Raw genomic sequence first — 15,721 nt, forward strand, 5'->3', positions numbered from 1 at the left:
GCTGGTGGTGCCAACCATCAATTCCGCTGGAAATGCATTTCCAAGCACAGGCAAAAGCAGCAGGCGTGTGTGTAAGAGGCTGTGCTCAGATACAAAGGAGCAAGTGGAGGGCCCCTGCCCTTGAAAACAACGGAGCTTGTTTGGATCTAATGTTGTGTAAACAAAGTGCTACCTGTCTTTCACACTGTAGCTCCTGCTGTGAAGGCTGAGCTGGCCTGGGGACTTAGTGAGACCATTTTATTATCCTGTTGTCTCATCAGCTTTAGGAGCACAGTTCTTTGTTTTAGTAAGATTTCTTAAGAAGGAAATATTATAGTATGTGATCCATCACACATGTCAAAGACCCTATTAACTGTAATTACTTTTAGCTGAGCTCATATTGGTCAGTGCAGTCTTTGGGACTTCGGGGTGCTGCTGCTGCTGTTGGTTCACTCCCACAACAGTAAATATGTGCCCATCAAAGGAAAAGCCTTCTCAGACTCAGCCTGAGGTTTCTTAAATGCATTACAAGATGCAGAAAGAAACAAGATTAAAGCTGGGTAAAATACATAGCCCAGGGACCAAACAAGCATCTGCAGCGTTTCCTGACGGCAAGCAGGGGCTCAGCAACACAAAGGCAAAAGGGAATTTGGTGCTGCAGAGACCCTCAGAAATGCGATGACTTTCACTGCAAGAAGCTGCCACTCAGCTTCTCTGTTTCTGCCCTGACTACTCTGAGGGCACAAGGGGAGAAAATTGCTGTAGGAGTAATTTCAAACCCCAAGGGCTAGAGACAATTTTAGACAGACTATGAACAAGACCAAGGATAAAGCCCAGAAAATAGGCAAGCTGTTTTAGACTGGAATTGCCTTGAATTTTCACCCCAAGGTCATCACAAATTATTTTAATTGCTCAAAGAACCTCAGTGACCTTCTCTTCTACCCTCATGCAATCTGATTCCCTTTATTTCTACCATCTGAGCCTTTCTTTAAATTGAAATCCTCAGATAGGACAGGGACCAGAAGAGCTAAATGATGTCAAGTCTAGTGACAAGTAGGAAATAACAAAATTCTCAAAAAAATTTACAGCCACGGGATTTCTAGCCCACTAGCACACTTTACATTAACTTTGCATCTAAAATCTAATGTTTTTTTTTCTGTTGCTAAAACAGTAGGTACCCTGGAAGGAAATGTATAGCTGCCTTAGGAAACTACATCACCACCTACAGAAAGTCAGCCAGAAATCCATAATCTACCCCTGCCTATGGATCCTACCATGAGATCACTGACCCAAGGGCTATATTGAGAGCACTTGAAAGACAACTCCACTTACAGGCAGGAAACAGAGATACAGATATTGAAGGGAGAACTTCAAAGGATCTTCAAAGAGAACATATAAAGATACTTTTGTAAATTATACCTTTATGACAGCCCAAGCTCACACACAGCATCTGTAATGGAGCTAAACACAACCTTTTTAGCTGAAGTGCAGCTTCACCCAGCCCAGCATCCTGTCCTATGGGCTCATTGCCTCTGTCTCACTCCCTTGATGCTCCTGACAGTGCTTCTGCACTTTTCTTGCTGCGTGGTGCTCTGCACATAAAACATCAGTAAACTCCATGCGATGGCAACTCAGCTGACCCTGCAGGCTGTCCCCTCAGCCTCTGCTGCCAGAGCTTGCTTCACAAGAGAGCTCAGGCAGCAGCAGCTGCCCTGCTGCGGCAGCACAGAGTGGGCTCATGGATCCAGCTTTTCAGGGAGGCTTTCAGGCTCTGTGGGGCTTTTGGCCACACTGACCAGACTGCTGTCAGCATCAGAACTAACACCTCAACAGAACACTGCAGGGAGCAAAGTGAAACACAGCCTAGAAAAGAACAGATGCAAAGAACTCTTCTTAGGTGGAAGAGCAGAAGGGAAGGAGGCAGCAGGAACAAATCCCTAGGCTTACTGACAGAGCAAAGGAGGCATTTATCAACCCTGCTCTCTAACTTAAGAGGGGAGGTATTTCAAACTGGCAGGTAAGTTGCTGCCCTAAGTGAGGAGAGACAGCTGCACATGGTGCTGGGGGTTGCAGTTGTTACAAGCACTTGTCTCTCCTGCAGCCACCCCTCACTTCCATGGTCAGCCCTGCTGCCACAGGTAGGCTGGAGGTTGTGGCTGCTTGAGCCAGTTAGGAGGAAAGGCTGGCAAGGAGGAGGGAAGGAAGCAGATTCAAATAGAAATGCACCTCTGAGGCCCAAAACAGACACTGTGAATGTGTGGGAAAGCCTGGGAGAAGAGAGAGGGAAACATTTGGGAGACAGAGATGGGAGGGTGAAGGCAGGGAAGGGAATTCTTGCATGTATGTGCCCACACAATTACAGTTAGATTGGAAAGAGCAGCTGAAGCGTAGGGGAGAATAAAGTAACATGAACACACAAGACGGACATTTCTAAATAAGTCCAGTCCTGTACTGTTTCAAATGGACAATGAATATTTACTGAAAAAGTGAGGCTGTGTTAGTTCAAACCAAGTCTGTATCAACTAGAGTTGGGTGTTTAGGTTAATGCTAAACTCAGTCAATTTGGACACTTCACTTTGGTTCCTGCCCATTTTTAGATGACCATGACACCAAACACACTTATCTTATAGTTTAAACCCAGGTTTTACTTCAAGGGGCCCCCTCTGGTTCTTTGACCAGCTGGCAGCCTGTTACAGTTAAAACCATGTTACAGTTAGCAGCTAAAGGTAATCTCTTTCTAAAGCATGTTTGTTTTATTTGTAAGGGACTTGGGAAAAGCTCTAAACAAAGGCTTTGGGGGAAAAAAAATTGCATTTAGCCACATCTAAATGAAATCTGTGCTAGCTGGAAATCTCTCCTATCTGATGATGCTTCTCAGACAGTTACCTGCTGGATCAGAAAAGGGGGCACTGCTGAGCTGGAGATTTCCCAGGAGCTTTTGTTCCCATCCAAACTTCTTCTGGCCACCTCTACTGGTGAGCAACATGTTTGAGTCTGGAGTGGTACCTCGAGGTGTCTTCTCTCCACTGACTAGAAAACAAGAAATCACAGATTGGTTTATGGCTGAGGGGGACTGAGTCACTATGTAATCCAAAATTGAAGCTAAAATAAGGGCTGCAGACTTCTGTGCTGAGAATAAGAGCCTCCAGACACAGGATATAACAGTATTAAAAGCAATGGGCAGATTCACTTTCCATCGTTGTTACGGAACTGAGACAAAAGGAAAATAAAGAGGAATGAGTGGTAGGCAAAACATTAAATGCAAGAAGACACAAAGCAGAAATACAGAATACAACCTTTAGCAATTGTTATAAAAAATTTTAGCCAGCAAAAGCAGGAGGAATTTTCTTTAATTCTATCCTAATTTTAAGATCTCTTTGAATACTGTAACTTGAATTATATTGGACTTATACACAGAACCCAAGAGGTAATACTGCATAAATGGAGAAACTCATGCCCCAGGCAATGCAAATTAACATAACACAAAGCAGATGAAACATTCTGACTGCAGAAGTGGTTTAGAGGTTTTCAGTCCAAACAGGGCTACAGAGGTTGAAGCTCCAAGCGTAGGAGAAGAAAGGATGTGCTTAAGTTCTGTTGCTCAGCCCAAGGCAGAAGTTTAATTTGTTCAGAGTAGCAATTCTCCAGCCCTCATGTAAGTTGTTGGTCTGAGGTACAGAGTGACAGATCATTGAACACATTTACAAATTAAGCTATTCACTATGCATGATATTATGAAAGATGAGTCAGACACAAACGTTTAATAAAAATCTACATGTGCCATCAGAGGTATAGACTGGGCATATCCTAGAAGCCAGTCAATCACAAAGCCAGGATCAGAATCCAAATTTTTCCCCAGAGCAGTCGAGTGTGAAGATCCTAGCTTCTGATTCAGGCTTAAATGCATGTCAGTCTAAATAAAATAACCTTGTTCTAATTTAACTGGAGTATTGTGCCCAATGTTATTGCAAAGTTAGTGTCAATCACAGGATGCCTGTCTTTTCCCAGCCAGTGTCCAACTGTCATTCATTTTGATAACTGTCACACAGCAAACCAGGTCATGTGGAAATCTATAATCACAGACTGGCTTCTGCATCAGCCTGGCTGGACAGGTGATGGTTCTGCCTCAGCTGGAGGCTGATCTCCCACACCCTGTGTCTCACTACCCACTTATGCCAAACTGAGAACCCGCTCCCTGCCCAGCTCCACCAGTAAGGGGTGCACCCGAGCGGAGTCCTCTGCCTAAGCACAGTGATTTCTGACACAGACCTTTCCCTTTCAAGAGTCTTTTGAAGATAATGACACCCAGCCCGTTCCCCACAGTTTCCAAATTTCAATTACATGGCAAATAAAAGACAAGTCGCTTGCAGATAAAAGGAAAACTTACTTGTTAAATAACAGTCCAGACTAAGGGAGACATTGTCAAAAGCAATAATGGCATCAGAACCTTCTTCCCATGAAGCGGTGATCTGAAACCAAAACCTGCACAAATTGGAAAAAAAATGGGATTAAATTCTGCTAAGGAACATGAAATTCAGAGCTCTTCACAATTAAAGCAGCTTTTGAATGACAGAGAAAAACTTTTCACATATAAAAATATTAAATTGATAAAGAATCCTCACTCCTAACAGGGAAAGATGAACTGAGGAGGGGAGCTATACAGTAATATAGGTGGACAGAATAAGAGAATATTGCCCCTCTTCCCTCCAGACAAACAGCCTGAAGGAAGCAGAAGTGTGTGTATGTGTGTTGTCAGAAAACATAGTCCCCTCGATTCTGGCACAAATTAATAATCAACCAACCATCCAGACCCCTATGAGGTTTTATTCTCACAAGTGTTTTACACCCTTAAGTGTTAAGAAAATTAAGTAGGCAGGGTTCCTGAAGTAATTTGAAGTTCCTAAAAGGAACTGGCAATCAAAGGCTGAACCAATTTTAGAAAGTATTTGGTGTTGACGTGCTCTGTAGGAAGCAAAGGGTGTCTAACATCCCTGGCAGTCACAAAAAAAGAGGAACTGACACTGGGTAGTCCACAGGAAGAACAGAACTCATTATCTCCTTGGACAAGCTGAGGAGGTTTGCCTTAAATCGCTTCCTGATTTAAGGAAAGCTGGCTTTTGCTGGGAAGGTACACCACTTTTACATTACCAAAAGAAAAATCACTGTAAATTCACCCTCAGTGATATTACAAGTCAACAGGACAAGCAAAAATTACCCACAACCAAATACTTCAAATCTGACAGTACACTGACCACGCATTAATTGTGTGTACTCATGGATTTAGGTTTTCTCTTAGCTTAGCAAGTTCATGTTCTCTCAATGCTTATCTGCCACATAAAATCATAATACTCTGCTTAGGAAAGAGAAAAATTTCTGAAAGCAGCCAACCATAGCTGAGCAGTCAGATACAATGCTCAGAGGTTGCATCAAGACTATAAAAACCACGAAACGATCACATGATGTAGAACAAGCTGCAAGTGAATATGAAATATTATTTAAACCTCATTCTCTATTGTATCTTGATGTTTTACACCAGCAGAAGTTAAACCATTCGTGGGTCTCTTTAATGTAGATCTATTGCTGGTGCTTCCTGCTCTAAATTTTAGAGATAAATGTTCAGTCAGAATGTGAATTCTTGCAGGTGTTTCAGTTCAGACAAGAAAATGATGACAGAACAAGGTATTTTTGAGGAGCACTCCTATTTATTTCAAAAGGCTTTAGAAATCCTGTCTCTTCCTTGCAGCAAGGATCTAAACACTGCAGATTTTTTTTTTCTTCTCACAGACTCTAGTCCTTTCTGCATGGCACTGGGTCTAAAATATTTTCTCTCAGCTTTGTGTATGTTACTAGCATTCCTATATTAGTCTTGGTGATTCCTACTGTTTTTAAATACTACCTCTCCTTTACCAGCAAGCCAACCTCAAAACCAAAATTCCAGTGAAGCTGCCCTGGTCATGTGCCTATTTACTGTGGGACAGCATACTCCTGAGTTTTGAATGTGGATTTTGACTGACACTCCTGACTCTGTCAGCAAATGTAACCAACCTCCCCGTTGTTCTCCAACACGGGGCAACTTTCCAGAGGGGACAGTGAGGTTTGGCAAAAGCTAAAACAGATCCCAGGGATATTTGTGAGGATAGTTTGAGGATATGTAGATTGGAGTGTCACCGTCTTCTGCAACTGGTGTTCTTGCTAAGCCACAGCTGGGCACGGAGTCAGAAAAGCTGACACAACCAAAGCAAAAAGTCAAACCAGAAAAAATTCCTGTCAGCCTCCAAAAGGTGCAAAGGGTTTAGAACAGACCACAGTCCATCCACAACAGAAAAGATTTCTATAGTTACGATGTTCCTCCTTCTTTATTTCTGGTAAAGAAAAGCAACGATGTTCCACCACTGAAATTTCTCATCCCTTGGAGATATGCATTGGTATATGTATATATGGAGATGTGCATGGAGAGACTTCACTAAAACTGACTTTTTGACCAGCTGCCATGAAAGAGAAGGTGACTGACACAAGTAATAGTGGATATGGTGAAGGAAGAGTATCCCTAGCATCAAAGGCAACTCCAAATTGCAAGATACAATTTTCCTTGCTAAATGATCCATCTTTTTTTAGCTCAAAAGGTGGCAGCTCCATCCATACAAGTCTAAATATCACAAAAGCATATTTTTAGCCTTCCAAAATCCATAAAAAGTGCAACTGCAGTGGGATGCTGCCAGCAGTCTCACAGTTCTTAGCTGGGATACCTGAAATCCCTTGTGGGTATGTCTAGAAGGAGAACAGAAGGGAACATTAAATCCTTGGATATTAAATTGGCTTCTGACGGAATTGGCTGCCCTCCCCCTGCCTCCCTCCCTCATTTGCTCTACGGCTGATATCCCACAACACTTCAAATGAAATTACAGGCTCTAGCATAAACATAAGCTGTTCAGTTTGAGACATGCCATACAAGACTTAAACAAAAGCTGTTGGACACACACAGTGGGCTCTGAATCCAGCTTTTCCTGCAAGTCACAGTGCCAGCAGCAGAGATGATTGAACTGTGTGTGAAACAGGTCCTAAAGCACCACAGGTCACATTCTGCTGTGCTATGGAGAACCAGCACCTACCTCAGGCTGTAAAATACAGCAGAAGCTTCTCCTTCCTTGTTGTGTGCTGCTGAAATGCCCAGGAAGAGGTAGGGTGGAACCTGGCTCAGCTGCACATCTTACAGACAGCTCTGGGTGAAAATCAGTGCCCTGCACACTGTGACCATTGGTGCTGCATTGAAGGGACCAAGTCTGGTGCATTTGAGCCTCAGCCTATTTCCCCAGGGTGCACACTAAATGCCACTTGCAGACAGGGGCACTTTGATGTGAATTTATGTTTGTAAGGTGTTAAGCTGAGGCTGTAAAATTAATTACAAAGACAAATAAGCAATTGCTCTCTGACAGCTTTTCCCTCCAGTACTGCAGACTTTAGCTCAGGGAGGATAAGAGACAAGATACCTCTGCAAAGACTACAGTGCACCTTCTTTCTGCCTCCAGGCAATGGAGCACTTCTAAAAATATCTTCAGGCAATTTCCTAAGGTTCATGCCCCAAGGTGTTACGCACTGATGCACTTTTCATGTCGTGCCTCTTCAGTCAATAAAGGGTTGTTCTTTTGAGAATTATCAAATGTTCAGTTTCCAAGACCTTGAAGGCATGACACAAACCAGTATTTCTGATGTTGAAGGGAGTGCCATATCACATGTCCATATCAGAACGCAATATGCTGCTTTTTACTTTTATTTACAGTTCATTCAAGTTAAGAGACAGCCTTGCTGATTTCACCGGCAGGAACATCAGGACTGGAACTCTTAAGAAATTTCCACAAGTTCATCAGGGATGAAAAAAAAGACAGAAATGCCTCCAAAATACAAAAATTCGGTGAATGCTGAACACTATTAGGACCATCAGTGCTGCTTGGGTTGCCTATTAATCTTATTTTTTGCTAACATGAAACCAATTTCAGTACAAACCTTCTCTTGAGACCAGCATTTCTGCAACATATAGTTCATCATTTTATCTTCCCTTGTTTAATGCCACTATTAATTTAGAAATAAGATGTCTTTCAAATTCCATTGAAAAAAGATCATCAGTTAACCAACATTTCAATCATTAGCTTTGGTGGCTTTAGCTTAATGGGCTAATTAGGGGAAATTTAATCAAAACTCGAGATGGAAATGTCACACATCAGTGATTTCCCCCCCCCCCCCCCTTTCTGTTTGATCCCTGAAGTCAATGAAATAACTCCCTCTGACTTTGCTGGGATCTGACACTGAAGCAGCAGCAGCAGCAGCAGATGTTACTGCAGTGACTCAGAACAACACTGGAGGTGACAATCACCACAAACTGGGGTTTGTGCACAGATCAAAGAGGGGTAATGCTGACTGCACACCCAGCATCTCCACTGGCCCCAGCACAGCACAGATCCTGGTCCACAGCCATGCACAGACACACCCACTGCAAACACAGATGCTGCAGTGAATGGCCAGGAAAGAATATTCCTGAAGGCAATTATACTGGAGCAGCCAAATTACTGCTGGCAAGTTTGTCATGACTTTGTGGCTTAATAAATCCCTGCAACTTCTCCACATGGAAGCCAGATCCTCATCAGGTAAGTCTGTGTTTTAAGCTAGATTTCTTCACAGGAATGGAAGTATGGCAGCTATGAAACACTTTAATGACTTGGATATTAGAAAAATTACAACTTAAGGACTGGTGGAAATGACTTAACTGTCTCCTTTTTCCCTACTCAACCTGGAGCACAGCTAGAAAGAGGATTCCTTAGATGTATGACAACTGGGCAGTACAAGTTATGCCCTGCAGAGCTGAGTGTTAGCTGAGCTGTGAAAGCAAAAACATACAAAGACCTTTTTAAAAGAAATTCTGTTTGAGGCAAATAGGAAATGCTGTACCAGGGGAACACACTCCCCCTCCTCCTTTCAATCTCCTCTCTGGGGAACATCAGCTCCTGTTTGAAGGATACAAATTTTACATACATTCAAAAACCACTCAAGGATGACCACTGCTCAAATATTTCAGTCACCGATAAGAAATGACACAAAATGAGCTTTTTTTGGTTTGTATCTTTGCTCCCCACCTGTGAAATGTCAGTCCAGATGAACAGTTCTTTGAAAGTGTAATCTAACTCAGTTAAATCTGACCAAAACAGGACAACATCAAAGCTTCTGGTCTGTAACCTTTCCCATTCTCAGGTTTTTTGAATCTTGCATTTTATTTCAGCGTGGTCAGTACTTGAGCTTTGCCACATCACCCTGGGTTTTCTGTTCAGCTCATTCCTTTTATTACTTTTTTTTTTTTTCTCGATTCTAACAGAAGACTGGTTCTCCCCAAAACATTTGGGGCTTATTAGAGAGGGAAATGCAGAACTAAAAGTGTGAAGATGTATTTATAGCTATGTTGGTATAGCCTCCATGAGGACAAACTCTTTTGCACACATCATCTATCCCTATATCTTCATTGCACAAAAATGCTAGGTTTTGCATGCATTCTATCTTCTTCTGATGAAAGAGAAAAAAAAAAACCAAACCAAAACAAAAACAAAAAACCATTCTTATTGCATATAAGACCTCTGCAAGCTGATTTTGTGCAAATTCTACAGCTCCCTCCCTTCAGTAACTACTCTGAATTTCAGCTAAATATTGTCCCTGGCTCATACAGACAGTTCAGGTTTTCATTACCCAGACTCAGGCAGCTGCCTTCATGCCATTATTTTAGAAAGCCTCATAATCATTATTTTTTTTCTTTTGATCATAAAAGACAGGGATTATTAACCAAGATTGAACGTTAATCTCCTCTGTACTCAATCCCCCATGCAGTGACACGAACACAGCGTGTCTGTACGTACAAATCTCATTTCATAACTGGTAATGTTTTGCCTCTGATGGAGATGATTTCTCTCCCTACCTAGCTAAAATAATTACAGCTGAACCTGCTTGAGACCGAGGTATTCACAGAATGGAGAAATTTCAGGTCACTAACCCTTATTACATTCGAGTTCCCACTAACTTCTCTGTTACAAATGATGCATTGTTAGCTCACTTCACAAAGGAATACTCACTATTTGGGATAAAAGGCACATTTAGAGGAAATAAGATTATTTGGAGAAATATAAGCATGTTAACCAAAGCCAGTTACAGTGACAGAATTGCCATGCAGCAAGTTACTTAATAGCTAGTAATAAAGATTGAGATTCAAAGGTGTTATTAAAGACAACTATGCATGTACAAAATCTGTCACAGGTACTCTGCACACACTTGTCACCAAAACCCCCTTTTCAGATGCACAGAACAACATTTTCAGAATAACTGTTTCAGAAGGAGGACAGTCACAGACAGACATAATTAATGCTAGAGAGCAGAAGAGCAGTGATCTGGTTGTTAAGGTCTCACTGCTTTTAACAAAGAAATGTGTGGCCACCTCAGGGCAACACAGCCTGAGCTTGTAGGGTGGATGTAAGACAAACCGAAGAGATCTGGGTGCAGATGTGACCAATTAATATATATTCACAGAATATTCTCTGAATTAATGTATATGTGGTAATGTGTAGGCAGACACATGACTAGCTTGTGTGGAGGGTCTCCATTTCTTCTTAGAGAATGGGAAGAAAATTTAGGAATAACATGAGATAAACAGGCCCTGGGTCAAAAATATTGCCAAGAACCTTCCTTTTCCTTTTCTTTCCAAATGGGGAACCTGACTCTGAGAAACTTATAAATAAATTCTGAAAGGAGTGAGAGGGAAAGACAGAGCCATGCAAGAAAAATTACTGGACAAGAAGAGTGCTTGGCCACAGCTGGTGGAGATACAGGGGCATGAGATGAGAGTGTTTCTTTTTACTGCTGCAATGAATGAGAGGCTCCCCAGATGCTGTGGCTGCCAATGAGACCAGAGCTGCTGAAGGAGCCAGACAGAACAGACAATCTCACTCCCACAGACTGAAAGGGAATCCCACATGAATATGGAAACCAAAGCCTAACAAGAGCCAGTGTCGTTTGTAAAAACCCAGCAAGTCAGCAAAATTGGAATAGGTAATGAAGCCAGTTAAAACAAAATAGAAAGTGCAGTTGTTGGGACATGAATTCTGACTTTTTGAAACAGAATATTACCCTCTGAGGTAACTGCTGTCTGTAGGCCTTTCTGCTTCTTCAGGAAGCTCTCATCCTTACCCAGCCTTCCAGGTAAGTCACCTTTCTGATCCCTTCCAACATAATAAAATTCTCAGTCTGTGGTCAGGAGAAGGTCATCAGCAAGAAAATAATTTTGAAGCTCTCCAAGCACTATGGGACCAAAAGAAAATTGGTTTTTCACTTTCTGAACATGCTTCCCTGCTGGAAGGACATGACCTGGCCTTGCTATCAGTGACAAGGCAAACGGTGCTGCTCTTCACGACTGAAAATTTAATTTCTAGGGACCTCAAGTAAACTTCTCTTATTCCTTCCTCCATCTGGCCACTACTCATAAAGACTGGCTAAAAATTTAGATGTTGTAAAGTCAAACCTAAGAAGAACTTAAGAAGAATGGAAACCAAAGAAACCTTTCTAACCAGTAAACATTTAAATTCCTTTTATATTTCTGCAGTCTTCTGTCATGAGACTGCACTGAGGTGGGATAGGTTACTATTAATATTAGCTATTTTTACCAGATTCCCCTTACAGAGGTTACAGTGAAATCTTTAAAAAGAAAAGGACAGGGTTAGTAAGGAGAGAATAGAGGCCTTAAAAGTCCAGAGCAGGGCTGGGCTTGGCTCAGTTGCTGAAGTTGTTGGAATCTACTTCCATGCAACTTCAGCCAGGTTGTAGAGGAACCCAGAGAACTTTTAGTCTATATGCTGCTCCACATGGCTGGCCTCAGCTTCATCAAGGGAGCAAAAATCAAGAGATTTAGAATTTGTTTCTTAAAGCATTAATTTTCCAGTCAGGCTTCAGCCTGTTAGAGTTAATCCTTTTCCACCTCTCACACTCCGTAGCAAACAGTTGCTAAGCGTTGGTGATAATGAGCACCAGCCTAGAGCAAGCCCCAGAGAATCACTTAGTTACATGTGATTGTATTTTATCTACCTGCTGTACCTTGACCACACTGTTTAACTAACAGAATGTTTAATTATTAGCTACACAAATCACTCATCTTCAATTACATCAGACTTCTGTTTGCTCTTGCTGTCACATTCCCACAACATTATCATTACTAAAACTTAAATGCACATGTACTAACTAAAAGCAAATATATAAAAAAGCAAGCCCAAACTACCAGCTACAACATAGTTTTTAAAGACTGTTTCCTACTTGCATTTCTGTGAAGTTAAAAAAGAACAATCCTTGACAGGCTCACCACTTTTCACTGGAAAACAAATAGTAATTTTCCATCAAGTAAAACAATCTTACAACAAGGTGGTTCCCTACTCTACTCTCAATCCAAATGTTGTAGTATTGCACTAATGTGTAAATTCCAGTAAGTACAAATAGCCATTTCTCCAGCTTTCACTAACCTGTGCAGATTATTTGATTTGCAGATAATTCATCCTATAGAGAGAGGTAAGTGGCTCTACAGGGGATAACAAATCACAGCCAGGATTGTTCATTCATGTTGAGTGTCTCTCACTGGCACTTCAAATACAGCACCCCTGGAGGCGCTGCCTTTTGCCTCTGGTAGGCACAACCTGTTCATCCAACAATTTAGGGAGCTCTTGCCCACAAATGGCTTCTTTAATTGTAGCTGCTTTGATGGCACATCCTTGACCAGGCTCTTGGCCCTTCCTCCCCCATGCACAGAAGATACTGATACCCAGTTTGGAATTGGGTTACAACTCTGTCCATCAACTCTGTTGGTCAACACAACACATGAGCTCTCAGGATTGTTCTGCTAACATCTGCCAGAACAAAAGCAGGTAAATAACTTCAGGAAGATGTAAAGTGCCAGCACTTCAGCTTCTTTCAAGTCCATGCAGAAGAGGTAAGACCTCACACAGGGTGAAATTGTGATTGCATGTGTCCAAGGTTGCCCAGGCTAACACAGAGCTAGAAATCTACCATCCCTCAGTCACAATTTTACTTCTTTGTTTTAGTCCCCCCTCTTTTCTGTTACTGCCAATTCACCTGAAATGCTCTAGCTGTGATTTTTTTGCCAAAGTATAATTTCTCCCAACAGCCTGAGGGATATCAAACATTTAAGAAATGTCTGTTTCTAAAGATAGAGCTGATCTAATTTCTTGGAAGTCTTCCTAATGATTCTTTGAAGTGCTGTAAGCCAAACGTGGAAATTATGGCTAAGCAGCTTTTAAACAAGCATGCTTTTGAGCAGTTTTAGAGCGTATTATCTTCTTATTAATAACACTTTCCATTCAGCTTCCCAGTCACAATAGAATGTGCTTTAAATTTGTGTGAAACTGGTACCCTGGTGTGCTTTACTCGACAGCTTTACTTCTTTGAGGTGATCTAAACTTTCAGCTCCTCCTGTAGGAGCACCAGCACTGTGTTCAATTAACTACTTCTCACAGTTCAATAAAACTGTAATTTCTCTCCATTTATATACTGGAGTCTCACCAGTACCATTTTGGTGTATACTTCCATAGAATTCCTTGCTAATCTGCACAGCAATCCAGATTTCCTAAAAACCAGGTTTTGAGACGGTAAGAAAGATGCTTGCAGTATTTCCAAGTCTCACAGGAGGTTTCTTTCTTCCCAGGAAGGATTGGTTTAAATTAAGTCAATCTTAGAAGAAAAATTCATTAACATAGTGCAGTTTCTGTGAATAAATAAGGCCAAAAACTTTTCAAGAGATACCAAAACTTCAAAGTTTTCCTTGCTTATGTCTTAACCTCCAACAAACTCCCTTCCTTCAGGGAACCCATCTGTCTTTCTCTGTAAGCAATGGGGAAGTAAGCGTGTCAGCACCTTATACATAACAGTCAGCACTGTGTTATCAGCTGAATCCATGATTTCTCATGAAGCACTGCTAGCCTGACTCCTAAGATCAAAGTGTTCTCTGCCTGACTGTGCAGGCAGAGAGAATTTAAAGGAAAGCAATAGTACAAGGGTACAGAATAATTCAGGTACAAAACATTCCCCTGGCAACACTAGGAAATAAATCACATAAATAATAATGGCAAAATAAACCATTCTTCAAAGGAAACACAGCTGAAGGGAATGAAGCAACCAGGTATTTTTACAAATGGTGCTTTACCAGTGACTGCACAATAAGCTTAATGCCGGCATTTTTTAAATCTTTGACGCACACATATTAATTATACATTCAGGACCAAAGCATTGGCAGTGTCCTTGTTGTATTTGCAGCCTATGTGCATCCCCAAGTGCCAGGAAGATAAAAGACATATTCATATAATGTTTGTTCAAAGTTCTGAGAAGGCAAACTACCCCTTAATGAAATCCAAGATTTCTAGGGCACAGGTTTCCAAAAAGACAAGGGACACCAGTGCTCATGACACAGATGGTAGATGCATCTTGCAGCCTAAGGGCCAGGACAGCAGGAGGTGAAGTATGTCTGTGCCTTCTCTAGAAACATCACAAGTTAAAAGTAAACACTGGAAAAGAATATTCCCTCAAAGACAACTGGCAAGAAACAGCTAAAACAACACTTTAAATAAACATATGCTACTAGATAAAGCTTCTATGCTTAAAGGCAGAATAAAGCCACAACTGGCACAGCCCTTTATCAAGGTGAGCTTCTGCTACAGCTAACACAAAGGATAATCCATCAGATGGACTCTAGTCTGATTTTGCAGCAGACTTTTTTCTCACCTCTTCATCCTCAGATCTAGACACATTGAACACCAGGGGCTTTGATACCCAGAAAAAATATCAGCTACTGAGCTCACATCCAACTCTAGGAAAGCACGGGAGAGCACCAAACGCGTGACATAGAACAGGATGCAAAGAGAGTGGTTCCCAGTCAATGAAATGGAGACACAGAAGTTCAAGCCCCTTGCTGTAGACTACCCATGGAATCAGTTTTTGAACCAAAACTTTTACTTGGGAGTTGTAAAATTGTGCGTTTTGCCCAAAATACTCTTATTCTTATTGTCTACTTCCAAGAGAAGATGCCTCACAGAGGACAAAGCACTTCTGCTTGAGGGAACAGCTTCCAGGAGCAATGCTGGCTATTTTCATCGCTGGGTAGCTAGTGCTGACAGGACTGATCATCATGCAGGAGAATGAGGAGGAAACTCATACCTATCCAGTATCTCTGGGAGAGGTAAGATCACCCACTGCCAAATTCCCAAACCTTCGCTGTTCTCGGAATGCCAGAACGTCCAGCTCTGCTCCTTTCCTGTCTTGTTCTCCACCAGCACCAGGGATACATTTCCCAGCAGGACTCCGTGGATGAGCCATGACATTCGCAGCTAGAAGAAATAGAGCATGTGAGATTAAACATCACAAACATTATTCAAAAGTTAACAAAGTTATCAATTCCTCTTTCCTTGCTTTCCAATCACCAAAAAGTTGATTGTGCCATCCTTATATAATCCCTTTAGGAAACTCTACAGATGTGGAAGCCTGTAATACTCAGTACATGCTATTAAACATTGAAACTGGTGGCCGTTTTTGTTTTCTCTTTGTAAAGTTGAGTCTAAACAGTCTGTTTTAGCTTTCACATATGTGGCTAATTTTACAGGGATAAGATTATACCTCTATTTTGAGCAGTACAAAGACTACACTCCCCTAAGATGCCACCTAAGAG

At 41.7% G+C, this 15,721-nt stretch overlaps 1 protein-coding gene across 1 annotated transcript in view; it reads right to left on the reverse strand.

Annotated features, from left to right (window-relative positions):
• The window catches only part of ALK (ALK receptor tyrosine kinase), a 308,338-nt gene that overhangs the window by 45,736 nt on the left and 246,881 nt on the right, over nt 1-15,721 (reverse strand). The window contains exons 9-11 of the mRNA XM_038131012.1: nt 15,214-15,383; nt 4,367-4,461; nt 2,866-3,009 (exon numbers count right to left, since the gene is read on the reverse strand). Coding sequence (XP_037986940.1) covers nt 2,866-3,009; nt 4,367-4,461; nt 15,214-15,383 — 409 coding nt within the window. The remainder of the gene's footprint in view (nt 1-2,865; nt 3,010-4,366; nt 4,462-15,213; nt 15,384-15,721) is intronic.

This window comes from Motacilla alba, chromosome 3 (genome assembly GCF_015832195.1).
Source record: "Motacilla alba alba isolate MOTALB_02 chromosome 3, Motacilla_alba_V1.0_pri, whole genome shotgun sequence".
In the NCBI taxonomy this organism is placed as follows: Eukaryota; Metazoa; Chordata; class Aves; order Passeriformes; family Motacillidae; genus Motacilla; species Motacilla alba.